The sequence below is a fragment of the Marmota flaviventris genome, chromosome 4 (genome assembly GCF_047511675.1).
Source record: "Marmota flaviventris isolate mMarFla1 chromosome 4, mMarFla1.hap1, whole genome shotgun sequence".
In the NCBI taxonomy this organism is placed as follows: Eukaryota; Metazoa; Chordata; class Mammalia; order Rodentia; family Sciuridae; genus Marmota; species Marmota flaviventris.
The window spans coordinates 48,145,600-48,166,396 of record NC_092501.1 but is presented as its reverse complement, the minus strand read 5'-3'; the positions used below and the strand labels follow the sequence as shown (position 1 = coordinate 48,166,396).

Genomic DNA, 20,797 nt, shown 5'->3' with positions numbered 1-20,797 from the left:
TGTGAGCATGAACATACTGCCGAGTTGTTGAGTAGAGCCCTGGCCCTGCTGGGGGCAGGAGCGAAACCGTGCCTGGGGGTTCCCTTTGCCATTCATCATAGTTCATGGCTGAGAAATGTCCATTGCCACGTTACTATAGAGCTTAAGCCTGCCCCGTGCTTTGCTGTGTGGACACAGTGCTGTTGTTTGGGGATGAATATTGAATAGAAGTGAAGGTGGTCACAGCAGCCTTCGAGATTGGGGCAGGAAGAGAGCGATGAGGCAAATCATCTAGGCCTGGACCACCAAGGTGCTAAGAAACCACATGAGGCCTCTGTGGACTCCCAACACCAGACACAGTAAGGAATCAAGTATGGGAAGCTTGAGTGCTATTGCTTATCTTCTCTTTCAGCCCTCTTCTTCCTTCTTTCTTTTCTGCAGAAAGAACAATGGCCCGAAGGTCAATAGTCCACAAGTGTTGGACTTCACATTTCAAACAAGGGGGTTAGGCTCGTGGCTCCCAACTCCCTTCTGTTCACTGAACCTTTGTCATGAATTCTCTCCTGCTACTGCCCATCACAGGTCGAGCCTGTCCTTCCTCCCCCCTCCCTGGCACATCCCTCTGTATTCCTTACAACTTTAAATTATTTAGAATGTGACACCCTTTCTTTGTTCCCCAGTAGGGAGCAGCCCTGGGGCCTGCCCAGTGTCTGTAGCACTCAGCCCAAGGGAGGGAGGGAGGGAGTCTCTACCATCTGCAGGCAGTCCTGGGCTGCCACCATTTCCCACCGAGTAGGGAGCTGTAAAACTTGTGGCTTACACAACCCAGTTAGCATTCTCCAGCTAATCTACAATCTGGGCTTTGAAGATCACAAGAAAGCAAAGGTCACGACCCAGAGATCAAAGTGACAGAAGCCCACAGAGTAATTGCCAGTTACCCTCTGTAGAGGGCCTTGGACTGTCCTGTGGGTGTATTGTTTGCACAGAGACTTCAAACATGCTGCCGGTGAACTGTGAGGGAAATCAGCTGGCCTTTGCCAGTTGTCAGGCATTCATTAATGCTGTAGGTGAGCTCACCTCGGCTCATTAGAGTGAGATCATTGTCATCTCTCTGAGCATCTGGAGCTATTCCACTCGCAGTGTTTGTTCATTACTTCTTGGTCTTTATTGGCTTTTTCTCACCACCCTATACCTGGAGGCATGGGGGGAGGTGGTTATATAAGGAAATTGGTGTAACAAGATGGGATAGTATGAATGTATTTATTGTAAATCAATTCTGAGGCATGTAGACTTTAAGCAAGGTAAGGTTCAAAGGAGGCTTGCATGTCATTTGGCCCAACCCTCCATGGTGCAGATAGGGAAACCGAGGCTCTGGAAGGCCACAGAAACAGAACCAAGATCACCCAGCAAAATAAGCTCACTGCCTGGGCTCTTTCCTGTGCCCTGTTGGCCCCAAGTTTCTCATTATGAAGGTCTTCCCTCCTTTTAATTTTCTCCCCCTTTCAAAAGCCTTGGTCTTTCAAATAAGCAGCATATAAGCCATTGCTAACACTTTTTCTTTTATTAATGAGACATATTTAGCGGCTGATCAGTGCTTTTGATCAGAAGGAGATAGCCTGTGTTACTAAATGGAGTGGATGTCATTAAGACAGCAGCAAAGAAGTGCCACATTTTGCTAGCATCCTTGCCCAGTTCTGTTGTGCTTTGTGAAGGGTTAGAAACAGTTGTTGGGTCCCCTGTGGCTGCCTTTTGGAGCCCAGGTTGTGCATTTGTAGCTTCTGCTCTGTCTCCCAATTCACTGTGCAAGGGGAAGTGTAGGATGCCCTAAGTGGGAAAAAATAGAACATGTGCCCAGGAACCCCAAGCCTGGCCCCTGTAAGAGCTAGAAGCTTAGAGCTGGGTGTGGTGACACATACCTGTAATCCCAGAGACTGGGGAGGCTGGGCCAGAAAGATTATGAGTTGGAGGCCAGCCTCAGCAACTTAGCAAGACCCTCAGCAACATGGAGAGACCCTGTCTTAAAATTTAAAAACAATTTTTAAAAGGGCTGGGAATGTAGTCCAGTGAATTCAATTCTCAATACCAGAGGGAAAACAAACAAATAAAATAACACCTGGAAATTTGGTATTTCTTGAATAGAATGTCAGAGAAAGAAACATGGTGGCCATCCCCACTCAATACTGCAGATACTGGAGACCCATCACGGTTTTTCTGTGACTATACTCTCTTCCTGGGGTAGTAAGTTGTGGTAGGAGGAAAGATCATCTCTCTCTCTCTCTTTGAGGTCTACGTGAAAAATGCCAGAGCACTGGGATTGGAGCAGAAAAAAAAAAAAGTTGATTTTTGGTGCAAAACAAAGAGAAACAAAAAGCTTTCCAGATGTATCTTTTCTCCCCATTCCAATCTTCCTCTCTCCTTAGAGGAGTCCTTTAAAAAAATGGAATATTCTTCATGAAAAGAGAGAGTACCTGGAAAGCTCTGGGTGCTGGTCTCTCACTTTTGAGAAATCTCTTTTCAGACAGAGACATATGGGTGTTTAAACACCTTCCCAGGGCCCCCTGCTCTCCTTTTGATAACCTCACCTTCCATATCACAGCCAGGAGTGGCTCCAACTCCCACCACCCCAGCCCTAGGGGCTTTCCCCCAGCCACCTTGAGAAGGTCAGGAAAATTGGAGTCGCCCTCTGGAGCTCTGGACGTGAGACTTGGAACTTAGACGGATCTCTTTTCATTAAGCAGTGCCCCGGCTTAACAAGCAGTTTTATAAATCTGAAGCTGTCTCCGGGTGTCGCAGGATTTATAGACGGAGGTTTCTGCCATAAAGTGGTTTATGATGGCTGCCTTCTGTGTTATTAGTAGCTGTCTCTTCCTTCAACCATTGCTGTTTGATAATAGCCTTAAAACACCCAGAATTACTTACCTGCAAGCCCCATTCCCGATAGCCCCTGTTGACAGTCTGAATAAGTTTACTGCCCTTTTGTTGTACTTTACCTTCAAAACAAACTGATTGAACCATCAATAGCTCTCGGAAGCTGACAGAGGGACGTCATCTGGACTAGCCCTTGTGATTGCAGGTTATCTGGGGGAGTTAACCTTCCCGCATTGTTAACTGAAATGTTTTATGTACTATGCAACTTTAGGATACGGCTGTGATAACCCCAGTAACTAAGTAATACATCACAGTAAAGAGATTTTGGTGCAACAAATAACCCTGGATTAAATTTACAAGGGTTGAATTGATATTGTAAAAGCCTTCATTCTGTGGCTTCGGGAATCCTCTCTTGTATTTTTATGGCAAACTTGTATTACACTCAGGATTGAAGCTGCGCCTTTTGACACCCTGTCATGACCCAGAACAAAGGGAAATAGATCTCCCAAGATCAGGATGGGACAGGCAGGCAGGAAGCCCACTGACTTATCACTTGGCAATAATGTGTGGAGCCAGAGCTGAGCCATCATGGGGCAGGAGAAGGTGGTAGACCAGGCCACTGTCTGAGCTGTGCGAACCACAGACACTGGGCCAGGGTGGATTGCTAGCGGGACCTGGGAAGGAGACCGCGGGCCGTCTCACCATGCTCATAATTCCCATGCTGTTATTTTCACGAGGACATTGGTGCTCAGCAGGACAGCAGCAGCAGCATCACCTGGGAACTTATTAGAAACACAAATTCCAGGCCCCACTCCAAACCTCCTGAATCAGAAACTCTGGGGATGGGGTGCAGCAACGTGTGTTTTAACAAGCCTCCGGGGGCTGCTGATGCCTGCTCAAAGTCGAGAACTGCTGTGCTAGAACATAAGCTCATTGAGAGCAGAAACCTTCTGTTGTGTTCATCACATTTTTTTTTCCTCAGCAGCTCCTGGCAGGTGGTAGCTGCTCTATAATTATTTGTTGACTGTGTGAGTGAATGGAAGAAGGCACCTCTAGCAGAGGCACTTTGCACCCTGGGCTGAGCCTCACACCCCACTCTTGGCAGTGAGTCTCCCCAGTGTCCCCAGACCTCTCTGAGCAGCGACCCCCTGGAAGCCCAGTCTGGCCCCACGAGGTGGGAGTCCACTCACCCTGAGCTCCGGGGGTGACTGGCAGCCTGCGACATGGGCTGTCTCTTCGCTTGTATGAGAAGAGCACTCAGAAAACAGCAGCTCTTTGTCATCTAAAATTTCTAACTAGCTTAAAAGCCAGCACCTCTCTCTGTCTTTCTCCTTTGATTTCAGGGCTGTGATCCAAAGTGAGGCGAAATGACAATGTGCGGTCTGTTGTCATCGAGGTTCCTGCCAGCCCCGTGAAGGCATCTTTCACTCCATCATTAAACATTGGCTGATTTTCTAATACTGATGTTTTCTTCACCTGAATATTCATCTTTTCCCACCCTACACTTAGTGGGTGTCTTTACTCCTTGGAGCGTCACTCCTGACATATTGTTGCTGTCTGAACATGTCTTTATTTGAAAGACTCTGTTGTCATCGAGACTTTGCCGCTACAAGCAGAAGATGGAAGTTTTCTCTGACAGTGTGAGGCCGGTGGGGATTCTACTGAGGAAGAGAGAGGACATTGGGGCCCTTGGGCATACTTTCCTGATTTTGGAGGCGGTTAGGTGGGCATTTGGAGAGAGAGAGGCTTAGGGAGAGACAGGAAAGGGGGTGATAGATGGAGGCCAGGGAGAAAGCAGGAAGGAGGGAGTCCAGGCCCTCAGGCTTTGGGGTGGACAGTGCGCCAGAGGAAAAGCCTCCCCAAAGAAGTTTTGCGCTGTTCTGACTTGGACAATGAGGAACATGAAGGCTGTCACTGGAGGCTTTTAAACTGTTATCTCTGGCTTTTGAGTGATCCCTCAGGTCTTTAATCTGGACAAATATATGAAGGGCACTTGGAGATAGGATCACCTTGAGAAGGTGGGCAGTGACTCTGGGAACCCCAGGCTCATTGCATACCCCAGGCAACTCTGCTTCCAAAAGGCTAAGTGCTTGTGGATTTGGTTCTTTGAAGTCTGTTTGAGATTTTCTGTCCCTTCTTTCCCCCTTAGATTTCAGTTATTCAGAGAATATTGCAGGCCTCTTTGTAACTGCTCTGGTTATACCCTCTGGCACTTAGCTACATTGATTTCTCATTTCTCTGTATGAATTTATCTTCCCCATTACACTAAAAACCTCTTTGATAGCGGGAACCATATCATTATCTCCTCCTTATCGCTAGCACCTGGCACATAGTAGATGCTCAAGAAATATATGGAAACTAGGATGAAGGGTTATGTTAATGAATCTGTTCAAATGTGAGTTTTTAAGAGATGGTGAGGGTAAACAAAGAAATTTGTCCCTGCCTTCAAGAAGCTTATAGTTTGGGTAAGGACATCAATGAACACCAAGAAAATAAGAAGTATGGTATTGACAGTGTATTCTAGGAAAGCTGAGGGAGAAGAAAGGGATGTGGGCTAGAGGTGAAGAAGTAACTTTTGTGGAGGTTGTAGCTTGATGATGGGTGAGTACTGAGGTGGTTGGTGCAGAAAGGAAGTGACAGATTCCTTTGGAGCTAATCCATTGCTCTTGACTTGGCTACTCACCTCTTCTACTTAAGCAGGATAGAGTCTAAACACTTGCTTGTTTGATTGATGGAGCATGGGAACTTGATGGAAAGCATCTGGTTTGGTAACTCATTGATGTGGGAAAAGTATAGACAGGTGTCTAGATTCTATCTTCTTGTAAACTCCCTACCTATATCACTTAAGGAGAGTTCATCACCGACATTGCCACTGGCTTATTCCTGCAGTCCATAATGAATACCAAAGCATCTTTGCAAAGGGAAGAGAAGCCACCAAGCAGTTGTTGGGCTATTAATATCCTCTTGAAAGCAACTCTCCTTGCTTCTCCTTGATAATCTTCGTAGTGCCAGTGTGGCTATAACCCAGTGATGATGAGAGCAAATGTCCTCAGGATCCCTGTCTGTGTCCTTGAGGAAGCATTTCTCATCTGCACCTGTTCCTTACTTTTCCCATGGCTGTCCTGGTTATTACATTCTTGTTGATTGTCTGGATGGAAAATAAAGGTCTTGTGTCTGAGCTCCACATTTAAGACATGTTATCGTCTCAGAGATGAGACTGATGCAGAGGACTCTCAGGAAAGGTGGTGACATAAATGGTACAATCAAGGTGTAGCTTGATTTTACTGGGAGCTCCCTGTGCAGCAAGCAGCTGGGTTCACTTTCCAGAATGAAAGAAGGGGAGTATATTGATAAGGTCCTAATGGCTGATTCAGGTAAGGGGCGTGTGTCTACCTTCAAGTGAAGTACAGTCATTACCGTGTGTCTCTTAAATTGTCTTGTTTCTAAGATAGAACTATTTGAATGATTGTTCATACTTTGTGAAAGATGAGAGGTGATTTAGCAGCTGAGATCTAAATCGCTGAAGACATACTGGTAGATTCCTAAGGCTGGTTCTGGTTCTAATTGCCTGGTTCTGGAGTCTTAGCCCCCTCCCTTCCTGAGTCCTTTCTGACTCTTCTCTTCCAGATGCTTTGTTCTGCACAAGCTGCCTAACTTGAAGTTTCTGGATGCCCGGAAAGTAACCAGACAAGAAAGAAAAGAGGCATTGGTCAGAGGGGCCTTCATGAAGGTGGTGAAGCCCAAGGTGAGCTACCTACTCACTGTTCTTCATGAGGGATTTATATATCAGGGCACTGGTCACCCTCCAGAGCATGGAATAACATCCTCCTGTGGAGTTTAGAATACAGGCTGGATCTCACACCAGGGATTCATCCATCCATGTACTTTGGGCCAAATGTGAAATGGCGTTGGATATACATTGGGTCTCCCTGGGATCCAGTGTAAGGGGGCCTTATTTATAAAATGATCTCAACTAATAAAGCAGTACCATATGCAGCTCAGAGGGAAATCTGAGGGTGCATTTTAGGCCACCTTCCAAAGTTTCCATAGTGGGGCCTCTATAGGTCTGGAGCTAAGAAAGAAGGAAGCATTGGAATTTGCCTATTTCTGGCGTGGGAAGGATCCCTACGATCCTCCAGAGCAAGTTCTTCTTTCTTGCAGCCAAAGGGGAGCTAGCAATGAGTGATCTCCTTCCATGACAGGGGCGAACTCTGCAGCTCCTGAGAAACTGTTAGCACAGAAGGTGATGCTTTCTGACGACATGTCCTGGGGCTGGCGTGGGCTCACCATGTGTAGCTCTCCAGAGGTCATCAGATGGAGTTTGCTGACCTTTCCTTTACCAGCTGAGTCTGTAGGGAGGCCATGTACGTGACATCCTAATGGCTGTTTCTATGAGGCAGGGGAGATTAGGCTTGGGGTTTTGGGTTCAGACACATGGATATTTTCTTGAAGGCATGTACAATGATCTCTTTTGGAAGAGTTTGGGTCCTTTCATGAAAACAGAGTCTGGGGAATGGACACAATGACCTCTGATGACCCATTTGGAGAACCATCAACACCCTGGAGCTCTATGGTGCTATATAGTCACCTCCCATGAGATTGTAGTTTGTGTGTTGAAAACACCAGCACAGAAACCCTAGAGGTCTAGTTTGTCCTCACTTATTGACTTATGGCCCTCCGTACATGTCTTGCAAGTGATTAAGGGGGAGAAAGAAAAAACAAACAAAACCCAACCAGAGCAGAATAACGAAACCTCTTCCATCACTTTGCTCAGTTGGCAGCAGACCTCAGGCCACTTTCCTTCCCTGAATCCATGAGGTGCAACTGATTTCCCGTTATGCTGAATAAAATTGCTAACAGTTGTGGAAATATATGATACAGAGGGTATAATACTGGCAGATAAATGTATTGTTACCTGTTTCAGCATGTGGGAAATTAATCGAGTGATTCATTTCATAGCTATTAAAGTGTTAACAGTTCTCCTTATTGAGGCACAGATTTGACATATTGCCCATGACTGCCTTTAGTTATTCCAGCTTTTGTAATTTTGTCCAAATGAAAGAATTTATTTCTTGGCCTCCTTCCTTCCCTCTCTCCCTCCCTCCCTTCTTTCTTTCCTTCCTTCCTTTCTTCCTTCCATGAAAATATTCCACAGATAGCTGACTCCAGCGAAGTATAGCACATGAACTCTTTGTAATATTTTGTGTCCTAACCTGCCTGCCCTACATTTCCCACTTTCATGTGCACACCATACAGAGGAGACCAGGATTTCTCCTGCTGTCATTTGCCTTTGGCGTGGGAAGCTCTACATTATCATTGGAAATCTGAGGAGTAATAAATGGAGCATCCACTGTGCTTGAATGGGGTGTTCAGTGTGTGCCTACCCTGTTCCAGGGATCTTTGTCTATAGGTTTGTGGAACTCCATGTAACCCTGTTAAGGTAGGAGAGAGGGGCCATTTGCTCCCTCTTACAGATGAGGGAAATCAGGCCCAGAGAAGTTCGCCGGGCTTCCCCAGGTCACCTGGCTAGGAATTGCTAGCCCTGAAGTTGACCTGTCTCGCTGTTTTCTTACCCCTAGCAGTGAGCTAAACATTTCCCCCTGTGGATCTCTTTGTTCAAACAAAACTTCACAGGAAGGCCTAAATGAAGAAAACAGATAAAAGTAGGACTTTTTTTGTTCTGTAAAATAGGGGTGGAGGGAATTGGAATCCTCTCCTGCCTTTGAGAGTGACTGGGAATGGTTTCTTCAAATCTGGCTTTAGCTATTTCTCAGAGGCATTAGCAGCTTCAGTGTTCCCAATTAGTTTCTAATCAATTATAGAATTGGCTCATGTTTGTGTGATTGACCCTAAAATCCTTACTAAACTTCAAAAATGCCAGTTAATTGTTTGAAGAGAGAGACAAAAATCTACGTGTGGAGACCTCTGGTTCCCTTTTTGTAGTGTCATATGACTTCCAAACCAGAGAGGACTTTAGAAATCACTCAGCTGACTTTCTCATTTCGTGGATGTGGGACCTGGGACAGGAAGCAGTGATGGGAGCAGGCCCTACAGTCCTGAAGAGGCACCTCTGGGACCAGACCCAGGGTCTTGGGCTTCTGGTTAGGTGTTCTATTTCCACCATGCCCCTTGGAGAGCACAAGCAGATTCAGTGTTAGTGGTTTTGCATCACACCGCATGCCTCTTGAGTGACAGGAGATTCCCTGTTGTTTTCAGAGATCCACAGTGAGAGAAAGAGCTCCTTGCTGAATTAATAAATTGCCTGAAAAAGGCTGGTCCTCACCTCTTCACAGTGTGTTCTCTCTGTTCCTAGGCACATGTGTATAGCCACAGTCTGTCTCTGTGCACATATGCATATGTATGCTCAGGGAGGCATGTGTACACCCAGAGTCGGCTTCTAAGAGAAGAACAATTTCCTCCCTGTGAGTTGTCGAGACTGTGCAGAGCACACGTGGCAAAGACCTATTTTTCTTAAAGGAATCTGAATCTCAAGTTGGCTCTGTCCTTTCGGAGATGGCAGCGGCCTGTTGTGCTTATTCAGCAGAATGTGCTGATGGATGATCAAGGGGGCCGTGATTTGGGGAGCTGTTTTCATTTTATTCCTGACATAAAGTATTTGGGAGAATGGAAAATGCCTCTCCAGTTGCAACCCTTGCCTCGGAGGTAGGGAACGGCAGGCTGGGTGTTCTCGGCTAACGCAAATGCAAAATCAGCCAGGAACTAATAAACCCCGTGTCACCAAGGTTTGATTGGGCACCTGGCAGGCCCTGGCACTTGAGAGCAAGGACTCTCTTCTTCTCTCTCCCGATGACACGGTTCTTCCTTCATCGCTGCCTTTTGGCTTTTGTTGTATTTTTGTTGTTGTTCTACAGAAAGGTGTTGTCATTCATTAGGAAGTGATGGGTAATGTGACAACAGGCTCTCCTGGAGTCTCACGCAGGCACGTGTGTGTGATTAGTTAATGGACCTGCAACATCTAAGAGTTGCTCATTTTCCAGAATTTTAAAGAAATTATATCTTGTTAAATATTGACCATTGAATTGTACCATTGTCAACACAGAGAGCATCCAGCTGGATACAGAGAAGTGTGAGGCCCCCCCTGAAAGACTTCTGTAATGACCAGACCATGACCCCACCCTGGCTGCACTGGGAAACCTAGATCAAAGGCGTGCAGAGGCCCGTCCAGGAGGGCATGGGCGGCAGGCACACCAGCCCTGCACATCAGAGAGACAGCTCAAAAATCCGACAGTCAGAATTGCTTAATTATGTCCTGGCTTTGTAATTATTCATCCCTGTTCTGGCAAAGAGCACAGTTGTCATTTCTTTGACATAATTATTTAAAGCGGAGCCCTCTTGTTTACAGGCATGTATACAAAGTTGGCTACCAACTGTTTAATCTTCAGAACCTTAGAGAAACAGTGGGGAGAACAGCTATGGGGGCAGCTGGCCTGAATATCACAACCTATGTTAGAAAGTGACTGTCATGTGTGCTTTTGCTTGTCTTTGTGGCCATTCTCCTATATAAGAGAATGTAAGGTGTGAAAACAGATATGTTTGGGAGTGTTGATGTGTCCTTGAAAATATGTTCCTTTGTGTGGGCATGCCTGGGTTCTCCATCATGTGTGGATTAGTATATTTGGGTAGCTTTGCATAGATTGTGTATTTGTGTGTATGTCTTTGGGTATTTGAAAGGGTGGAGTATTTGTGTGTGTGTGTGTGTGTGTGAGAGAGAGAGAGAGAGAGAGAGAACGACCGCTAGCTAGAGGGGGAGAGTGAGGCAAAGTGAAGAAAGCAGAGGGAGAAAGAGGATATGCTAAAGGAATATGCTTCAGAGTGATGTGCACCTCCTGGAAATCTTTTACTCTCATCCTTAAATGAACCAAAAGTTGAAAGTTATTTGCATCCAAGCGTACCTGTTCCTGTGACTACACTGCACCATCCTGTGCTTGATTCTTAGAGTAAGATCCTAATTCCCTTTCTTCCATCTGTGTCTGTGTTTTGGGGTGTCCATGAAAAAGGCAACCGAGGAGGCTGACAGGGAGTGGAATCACAGGGGAGCCAGCTCTTTGATGGGGTGAGGAAGCCACTCACCCATTGGGATGCTAGCCCCATGAAGGCAGGAACTGGGCCCCATTCCCTCATTTCCGGTGCCTGGCCTGTAGCAGAGGCATAGTCAGTATTCACCAAAAGAATGAACTGTGAATGACAGAGCACTTTGGGAGATCCATCATGAAAGCTTGTACAGATTCTGAATTGTATATTTGTTTTTTCAGAGGATTTACCTGGAGATTATTTATGATGGGAAATTCTACGGCTGTCATGATCCCTATGACTTGGCCCTGCCATTGGGGAGCAGTTCTGTCAAGGCAAAGGCATGATCTGAAGTTGCCATTCCCCATCACAGGGGCCATTCCCCAAGTCTTCCTCCCCTCAGAACTCAACTGCTCACAGTAGGGCTTTGAAACATAACAAATACCTTTTCTCAGAAAATGTGATGGGACCCCTACAAGTCTGTGTATAGTTAAAATGAGGTTTTTTCTATCTTAGCTGCAACTGTGCTTCGTCTGTATTCTGAAGAAGCACTACTTAGTGGCTTGATTCACTTGGATTTTTTAATACCTACTCTAACACTTTCCTAAGTGCTACTTTTTCCTAAACTGCAGTGTGAATGTCTTTGATATTTTGTTACCCCCATCTAGTCCAATTGCAAGCACATGAAAGGTTATCAGAAACTGCTTCTAGATTTATTACAATTACTAACCTTTACTCTATTTTTTACATAAAGCCAGGGCCTGCCCATAAATAAACATTGTAAACTGCAAGCACATGCCCATGCAGTTGAAGAGGCAATTAGCCCATCTATGTTCAAAGTTCTCTACAGTGCCAACATGCAGAAAGAAACTAAGAATGTTGATTATTTTTCTGGATATTTCTAACTACCTGAATATGTTAGTGTTTTATGGTTCTCTTCTGTTTTTGCACAGATGTTTCTTATCTAGAGACACCTTCAGATTCCATATTCAGTCACTGTGTAGTAAATTTTGAAGCACAGAAATTTTTAACTAATTTCTTTTTTGGCGGGTGGGGGAAATACTTAGGTGGCATGTTTAGAAACACTCCAGAAGCCAGACATTTGCAGTTTGTTTGTTTGTCATCCCTTACTTCTGACTTCACAGTTTGTCACATTCATTTGAGGGGGAATCACTTAGGATTTTGTATTGCTCTATTTTGAACACCAAGACATCCGTTGTCTACAGTAAGTGCTTTCAGAGTATATCCATTGGAAGCAATTCCTGTAGCCTTGTATTTGAGCAGCAACCCTCTGAAATCAAGGTTGGACTGTCAGGAACGCCACGGCTCCAGTGTCCTGGCAAAGCCCTAGAGATGGAGCACTGAAATCCACAACAGAGGGAGGGAAAGTGGCATGGACTGCTTCTGAGAGCCACTCCCAGAAGTCTCTGGGGCCTCACCAGGTGCTGAGCATAGAGTGGACACCACTCTCAGTGAAGTCCAGTGCCTGGGAAGATGCTGTAAGTTTCCAAGGCAGCCATTAACCTTCACGGCACCGCATAGCCCAGCTCCATGCTATTCCCCTTTATGTTCTCGGAAGTGTTTGCTTCTCTCTGAAGATATTTGGACAGACCTGTTGTTAAGAGGGTCATGGACATTAGTGGCCCTTTTTAAGCATGGGGAATGATTTAAGAGTCCATGCAGCTGCTGGAACCCCCAAATTGGGAAACGTGTGGTAGACAGTAATACTAGCCTAAAATTGTTTCTTTCCCTCTGTCCTTACTGTGGCTTCTGCTGTAAGAGAGGAGTATACTTTCCTGTCCCATTGACCTTGGCCTTGGCCATGGCCGTGTGATGCTTTTGGTCAATAGGACATGAGTGGAAGTGACAGCATGCTAATTCTGGGCCAAGACTTTGTGGAGCACCATGTGTTTCTACTCTCTGCTCTCACACATCTGACATTTGCTATGAACACAGCATGAGAGACACATTGACCAGACCCAAACCTGACTTCATGCCTGAAGCCAAACCATTAGGGCCAACCACCATTCTCTACACAAGGAAGAAATGCTTGTGCTGAATCACTAGGATTTTGAATCCAGTGTTGCTGCAGAAACCTGACCATTCTATTAACTGGCCATCCTAGCAATATATCTGCCTTCTGATGGTTCCCTGGCCACCTGAATCAGGGCTTTTCTCTATACAAAACTTGGGGTTCAGTGAGGCTGATGGTGGTAGTTAGTGTTGGTGCCACAGCCTCAATTCCCATAGGCTTTCTGGATGTTTAATTAAGATAGCAAGTCCAGCCGAACAGTCATCTGGCTGCCTAGTGGTACATTATTAGGTGCATAGAAATGTTCCTGATGTTAGTTAGAATATCCAGCATACACAAAGTGTTCACTAAATATTGTACCAACAACCTAACCATTTTGTCTCAGAGTTTCTCCCTTACCTTAAATCTATAAATGAGGAAACAGATGATCTGGATTTGAATGAAAGTCTGGGCACTTCTGTGATTGGGTTCCTGGGTATTGGGCAGAGGGAGCAGCTCTGCTCTGAGTAGAGAAAGTGCCTCTTTGGCACTTTGGGAATCTGTGCAATACCAGTTGCTGGTCTGAGAGCTGAGGGGAGAGGAAAGCCAATGGTGCCAGAGATCCAGTAGTGACTCTCCTGGCAATGAGGCCATGACATTCCAAAGTGTCCTTTGATATGTTCTTACCCCAAAGATCCTTTCCCCTATGGGATCAGTGATCTTTGTTTTAAGGAGTGAATTTAAGGCTCCTAAACTGGGCCGTGAAACGTCCTCCATTGTGTGATTGCTGGTAATGACTGAGATGGAGCCTTAATAGCCGATTATGTCTGTAATCTGCACATTACCAGCTTGATGTTTTTTTGATCCACTTCGGAAGAGGGTTTTTGGCATTTTGCTTTTGCAATTTAGGTTCTTATTCTTCTTATTTTAAAAATTTGAGATTGAAAGGAAAGAGGAAAAGAAAATTAAGATGCTTTGTTAAGAAACTCTTGGAGAGTCTAGTTGAAGTGCTGATTTGAGGTTATTCACATTTAAAACTAATGTGGCTCTGGGTTCTGTGTGCAACTTTGGGGCTTGGCAGTGAGCTGCTCTCCAGTGGCAGGTGTGTTGGTTAACTTGAGCACCACCTTATCCTTAAGAAGGTTTTCTCCACTGACTACCCCATCCCCATGATTCCAGGTCAGAGATGAGAAGTGGGTTGGAAATGCAGGAGCAACTTGCCTATGAACAGAGAAAAAAGACTGGTGACTGACTTATACTAGCAAAAGGAAGATCATGGTGGCATTGGTGTTCCCGCTCCTCAGGTGCACCAGGGTCTTGTCATCTATACGTCTGAACTCTGCAACTTCCTGGATTGTTGCTGTTTTAGAAAGCCCTCATCCCCTAGCCTATGGAAACATCTCATTGTAGGAACTGAACCTTTGGGCAGTCAGGCATCCCAGATGGCAAGGAAGCCTGTAGTATTGACAGGGCAGTGGTCAACCACACAGCTGCCAGGCCACTGGGGAAAAAATCGTGAGCATCATTCTGCAGCAAACATTGATTACATGTGAATGTCGTTTGTAAGTGCATGGCGAAGAAAAAAGGAGAACTTGAGAACCGCACGATCCCATTTTCTACTCTGGAGTTCTGATTATTTCCAAACTGCCTGTTATTAACAGACAAAAACAGCAAACTTTAAACAGAATATATAGAAGAAAACTCATATGAGATTAGTGATGAAATGGATGTTCTAAGACTTAACATTTACTTTTGTTGTTAAACCCAAAAGCAAAGTCAGTGGATAGGGTAAAGTAGTAAGATAATGTCAAGTTTATCCAACTTGAAGAGAGTTTGAAGTCTTCACACAGTTGGGAATAAAAAGTTGACACAGGTGGCCAGTATGCAGTAGGAGGTCAAACAGTGGCACTTTCTTTTTCAAACAGTAGGCTCATTGAGGGAGCAGATAGTCAGAAGAAGAAAGCTTCTTCTCATTTAAAAAAGTAATCTCTACCCTTAAAGGTGCCTCTCACCATTAAAAGTTTCACTGAAAAGCAAAGAGAACCTATTTTCCTGCCTATTTCTCCCACCAAAGCCTCTAGTCACATCCAAGTTCCTAGACAGTCATTGGCTCCTGCTTGGGAGTTGTCAGAAGCTGGTTTGGGCCTCTCTGTTATTTTGCCTACCTGTGGTCACAGTAGCTTACCTTGAGCGCCCATGTCCACTCCTGGATTCCAAATGCATCCCTTTTTTGTCATTCTGACCAAGACAAGTGGCATTTCACAAGCAAGATAGGGCAGGTCTGCCCTTGGGGGTCCCTGAAGGCTGGTGGTACAATTAGCTCTTTTATTTGCTTTTCTGTTCCTTACAGTAGAGCGTCTTAGATGAACAGACAGGGCACCATCAATAACGCACAGATGCTCCGTAATTGGGGCTTCCTTTGATGTTAATTTAGCTAAGTTCAGTGCCATTGTCAGTGATAGCAATTATGCTCAGCCTTTTCACCAAGGACATTTTAGGATAATTTTATTTTTCATGTGCATTTTAAAATATGGCAGTAAATTTTGAGCTACATTACCTGAATTAGAACTCATTATTTCTTTTCAACAGCGAACTAATGCTCTCTGTCTAGGCTCCAAAGCCGTATTTTTTCTTTCTTTTTTGAAGTGGGAGATTTTAAGTGTGGCTTCTACTTAATGAAGCCTTTAACTCATGAGTGAAATTTACAAGTGAGTCACCTCCTGCTTTACTGTTTGGCATTTTGGATCGTCACAGAGGCTATCTGGCTGGGTGACCTGTCCCATGTTTTATTTGGCCTATTTTTATTCATTCCTCCCCACTGCCCGACCTTTATTTTTGTTCTTGACATGATTCAAACAGTTGCCTCCAGCTGTTCTTTTGGGAAGGCTTAAAATCTGAATTTATTGTGCCTATTGTGCTCCATGAAAAACATACAATTCTTAATTTGTTCATGGGCTGCTGTTGAATTTGCTGTTGCGAGTCGGGGCTGGGCCCACATTCTTCGTTTTGGGGTTACATTTAAGTTTGGAATAGAGACTGAACTTGTACCTCTGTCATCAATTTTTCCATTATTTTAAGTCTGGGAATATTCTTCCTTCCAAGTCTATTGTACGAATTGAATGAGATAATCTGTGGAAGGAGCTAACACTGTCTCTGGTTTGTAGAATCAGGCATAACTAGTGTTCTTAGCTGTGCAGTTTCAAAATAGTTTGCCTTTGTGGCATTGCTGTAGCATTGGTTTGTCTGGGTGAACATGCAGAAGGTAATTTTAGTTTGGGATAGAGGGCGAGATGTGTATTTGTCAACTTGGACGGCTATAGCATAATGTCACAGACCGCTGTGTGCAGTGGTGCACACCTGCAATCTCAGCAGCTCCGGAGGCTGAGGCAGGAGGATTGCAGGATTAAAGCCAGCCTCAGCAACTTATCCAGGTCCTGAGCAACTTAGTGACACCTGTCTCAAATTAACAAATAGAAAGGGTTGGGGATGTGGCTTATTGGTTAAGTACCCCTGGGGTCAATCCTTGGTACCAAAAACAAACAAACAAACAAAAACCCAAACTCACAGACCCTGGAGGCTTAAACAAGGCGAACTTATTTTTTCCCATGTTAGAAGTCCAAGATCAAGATCAGGTTGCCAATATGGTTGGGTTCAGGCACCAACTCTATGCCTGGCTTATAGCTTCTTACTGTGTCTTCCTCTTGGGTGAGAAAAGCAAAGTGGAGGGAGAGAGAGGGGGAAAGAATCTTCCTCTCCTCCTAAATCCATAGTCCTACTGGGTTAGCATCTCGTTTAACCTTCATTACCTCCCCCATCGGCTTCATTACTCTGTCACCAAATACAGACCTATCCAGGATAAAGCTTCAGCATAGGAATTTGAGGAGGCCACAATTCAGTCCAGAGCAGAGCCCTACATTTCTGTTGGCTTAACTGAGTTTTCTGAGATTTATACTTAAATGAACTATTTCTAGGGCTTTTATAAGCATCTACTTCCTGATGACAGTAAAACACAGAAAGCAATGAGAGAGGCAAAAAAGGCCGTGTATTCACTCGGGGAGACCGAAGCCCTTGAGTTCAGTGGTGTCCTTGGCACAGAGCAAGGCCTTGGTGTTCTGTGGTAATGATGGGGAAGGACCCGGGCCTAGAAGGTATGAAGGGGTCATTATGGTGTAGATTACCAAGGAGGCTCCACAGTCATTGACACAAACAGGAGGACAGTGGAGCAGCCCTGCGTGGACAGCTGCGGAGCCCCATCTCCTCGCGGGCCCCAACTCAGGAGAAGTGTGCCTGGTGCAAAAATAAGCTCTTAAGCTCTTTCATTTGGGTGACCTCAGACTCAACTCTCTTAATCCTCCTCCAGCTCCCTTGGCGAACCTGGAAGTCAAGGCCGATGTTTAGATCCTGGAATTTGTCATTGGGATCAGCTCCCTTCTCTCTCAAAGTAAAATGGAGAGAGCTGGGAAGGGAAATCTGGGGGCTTGTTACACATGTCCAGAGAATATTATCCTATCATTAGAAGGGCTTTGAAACCCAAGGTTGAGACATGGGGTCTCGGGATAATTAGAAAACAACCAAGTGCTGAATTACATAAAGCCACGTTAAAAAAAAAAAAAATCTGTTTGCCATAATGTGTCAAAAAAGAAGTCTAATTTCTGCACTCATTCTAATTTTTAGTCATGGAATGTTTCAGAAAAGATTAAATTACAAATGATTCACTTTTCTGTTGTGTTCAGAAAAGCTGCAGCACCAACTTGCAACTTCCACGTTCTGGGGTGACAGAAGCCCAGCCCCAACACTGGGAATTGTGTCTGCTCAGGTGAAAATGCACAGGGAGAAGCAAACAGACCCCAGCATGATAAGTTTTCCTTCTTTGCTTTTCCTCTGTCTTCCTTTGCAGGTTATATGACTAAATGTGCAACTTTGTTCACATAACTGCTACAAACAGTTCACTGTGTAGGCCAAACGCTCTCTAATGCAGTAAAATTAAGAAATAATATGCTTTGAAAGTGATTTATGAGTGTGGTTAAACTGCCAGATTTACAAAGAAATAGTTCAGATCTTGGGAAGCCTCAGGAGTCACGTCAAAAATGAATTTGACCATGATTTAAACTGCTACTTTTCTTACATGACATTTAATATGTGTACTTTGGAGGCCCATATGTCTTTAATAAAATAGCATTAAGTTTTAAATATGATATGAATGCAGCCAGTTTCTAAATTCATAACCTTTTCCACAACTCCAAAATGCTAACCAATAAGGGAGTCATACATGCAATAAAACATAAACCTTAGAAAATAGCTTTTTATTAAAACGGTTAGACAGTTGGCAGCTGGGTTGCAATGTAATAAATACTTACAGCGTTGTGGGTTTATCAGACGTTGTTTACCCTGCAAGCAACTGGGACCAGACAACTAATTATAGCCCCCGCACAAAAGCAGTTCCTGTTGAGTCCCCCTGTGTGGATGAGGCAGAATAGTTGCGTTGAGAGCCCTGAACGAGGAGTCCAGAGATTTGGGTTCTGATCTCTTTCTACCACTTAAAGGTGACCTTGGGCAAGTCACTCCATTTCTCTGCCTTCTTCAAGCTGTGTCACGGAGATGAGAACATGTCCTGGGCAGATTCATGGTGATGATAATATCTGACACAAAGCTCGGCACAGAGTAGATGCTTAGTAAAGAAAATCAACTCTTTAAAAGCACGTTTTAAATAAAAAAGTACCAGGCTAGAGCTTCAGATTCTTCTAGCAGTGATAATCTATTGTAAGTCGAGCATGGGCCTTAGAAAATTTGAAACACTGAGCCTGAGATCAGTGTTGACTTCATGTAGTGAATGGGAAGCTCTATGTCTCACTCAACTCCCAAAGGCCTGAGCAGGGCAGAAATGAGAGGAGGACATATTGGTTTAAGGGAATGGGTCCACCACCACAAAAGATCTTTCTGTTCTGCTGCTGCTATGTCTGCTGCTGTGTGTGGAGGTATCTCTAGGCCTCGCTGGGAAGCAGATTGGACACGGGGCTTCCCAAGCTCCATGTTTCTCCATGCATACATGCAACTTGCTTTTTCAGCAGCTCAGATGCAATGGCTGGTCTGGAAATGATGTGACTCTGTTCACGCAACAAGTTATTACTACCCGCCACAAACTTCCTTAGGGAGGACTTCCTGAATTTCCTAATGTGGGAATTGTAAGCTATATTTGAAACTGTCTTTGAATCGTGGGGCCCAGACATAGGTGTGGTAATCAAAGATTAAAAGGCCAAGAAACCATTTCATTTTTGTTTATGGTTTTCAGACAATGTTAGGATGCAAATTAGCAAACAAAACCATTTGCCTACTCTCCTGCATGCTAACTCTGACCCTTGTTCCCTTTCAAACCTCATCCCTTCCTCCATTTATTTTATGTATTTAACACTTTACTTTTTTTTTTTTTACCTAATAGTTTATGGTTTACTTTGTATTCTTCAAGTTTATTCTTTTTATGGACTGTAAAATTCTGTCAAACTTAATCTAAGTACCGTCCAAGTACTACTTCATTTTTTACTGTTTCTGAATGTTAACTTTGAGTATAAAATATTGTTAGCCCTGCATCAGCATTTGTGTGTGTTTCCTTTAAATTACTTCATTAGGATAATTCTCCCTGGTGAGTCTTATTGGATCACATAGTTTGGGCACATGAGCTGTTTTAGCCTCTGTATTCCAAGGCGCCATCTTTGAAGTTGGCAGTCCATGCTGGGTGAGACATTGCACCTACTTAGGCCAGAGATGATGTGGGTCCCAAGGGATAATTAATAATTCTAAGACTATCTTTTGAATGGTTTCCTTGAGTCTATCAGTTAGTTTGGTTCTGGAAGAAAGGCTTAGAATCTGTAAGGAGTTCCTACAAAGCATGCATTGAGCTGCTATGTTGTAGTCCTGTGGAATTATGGGTTCCCTAGAGCATCCCGAAAATTATTAACAGCATGCAGTCCTGATCAGTGTGAATGTGCCTTTAGACTGTTAGCCAAATCTTTGCATAATACCAATCATTCTACCTATAAAAGCACAAATATGTTATTGTTCTCAATAGGCAATTTAATGCAGCTTTGGGGAGGAAAAAAAGAGAAAAGAAGATTACAAGCTGGCTGATCTTGCTTTTATTTCTCTTAAATCTATCCACACTTCTCAGGGGTTGTACTTGTTTAAAGATTGTATGCAACTGTGCAGTCTGTGTGATTTGGAAAGCAAATCAAACTAAATATGAAGTTTTCAGCATGTGCTGTTTTTAAAGGATTTCATGCATTTATTCCAAATATACATTTCTTCCCGAGTGGCACTAAACCTATAATCTTTTTCTTGTTACATTTCTCTTTGGGGGGAGGGGGCAAGAGGGTGACTGAGTTTGGGAGTAGAAGGTTCCTATTAACATCTACCTCCTTCTTGTGCACATTATTCACAGCAGAGCTATTAAGGCTAATTATTTTCAGGTTTCTATCAAAGGGGGATATTTGAGCTGACAAAAAAAAAATGCATTTATTGGGAAGAAAAATGGCCTGTTTAAATAAGAAAGGGATCATTATCATCTACACTTTCCCTCCCCCTCCCAGTTATTAGCCTTTGTAGGAAGGAGGGGCTAGGGGACCCCACAGGAGTCTGAAGTCAGAAGAGGTTTCAGGGACTGTGCACACTGAGATGCCTGGTACCTCATTTTTCTGTAGCCCACCTGGATTATTCATTGATTGGATCTGATGTCAGTCTGTCATGATCTTTCTCCTGTTTAGTGAAATTTACTGACCCTTGATGTGTGAGGGGAGAGACTCCCTGCTGTAACAAACATCCCCCAGAGCTTGGCAGCTTTGCTAATCTCAGTCCATGGAGGGCTCCTATATGGAGAGTGAGGAGTGTCCAGTCAGCTGGGAACCCAGTCTCTTTTTG

The 20,797-nt window shown here is 44.3% G+C and overlaps 1 protein-coding gene across 1 annotated transcript in view; it reads left to right on the top strand.

The window, feature by feature from the left end:
• Positions 1–20,797, top strand: part of Lrmda (leucine rich melanocyte differentiation associated) — a 996,458-nt gene that overhangs the window by 570,883 nt on the left and 404,778 nt on the right. The window contains exon 5 of the mRNA XM_071611142.1: positions 6,475–6,592. Coding sequence (XP_071467243.1) covers positions 6,475–6,592 — 118 coding nt within the window. The remainder of the gene's footprint in view (positions 1–6,474; positions 6,593–20,797) is intronic.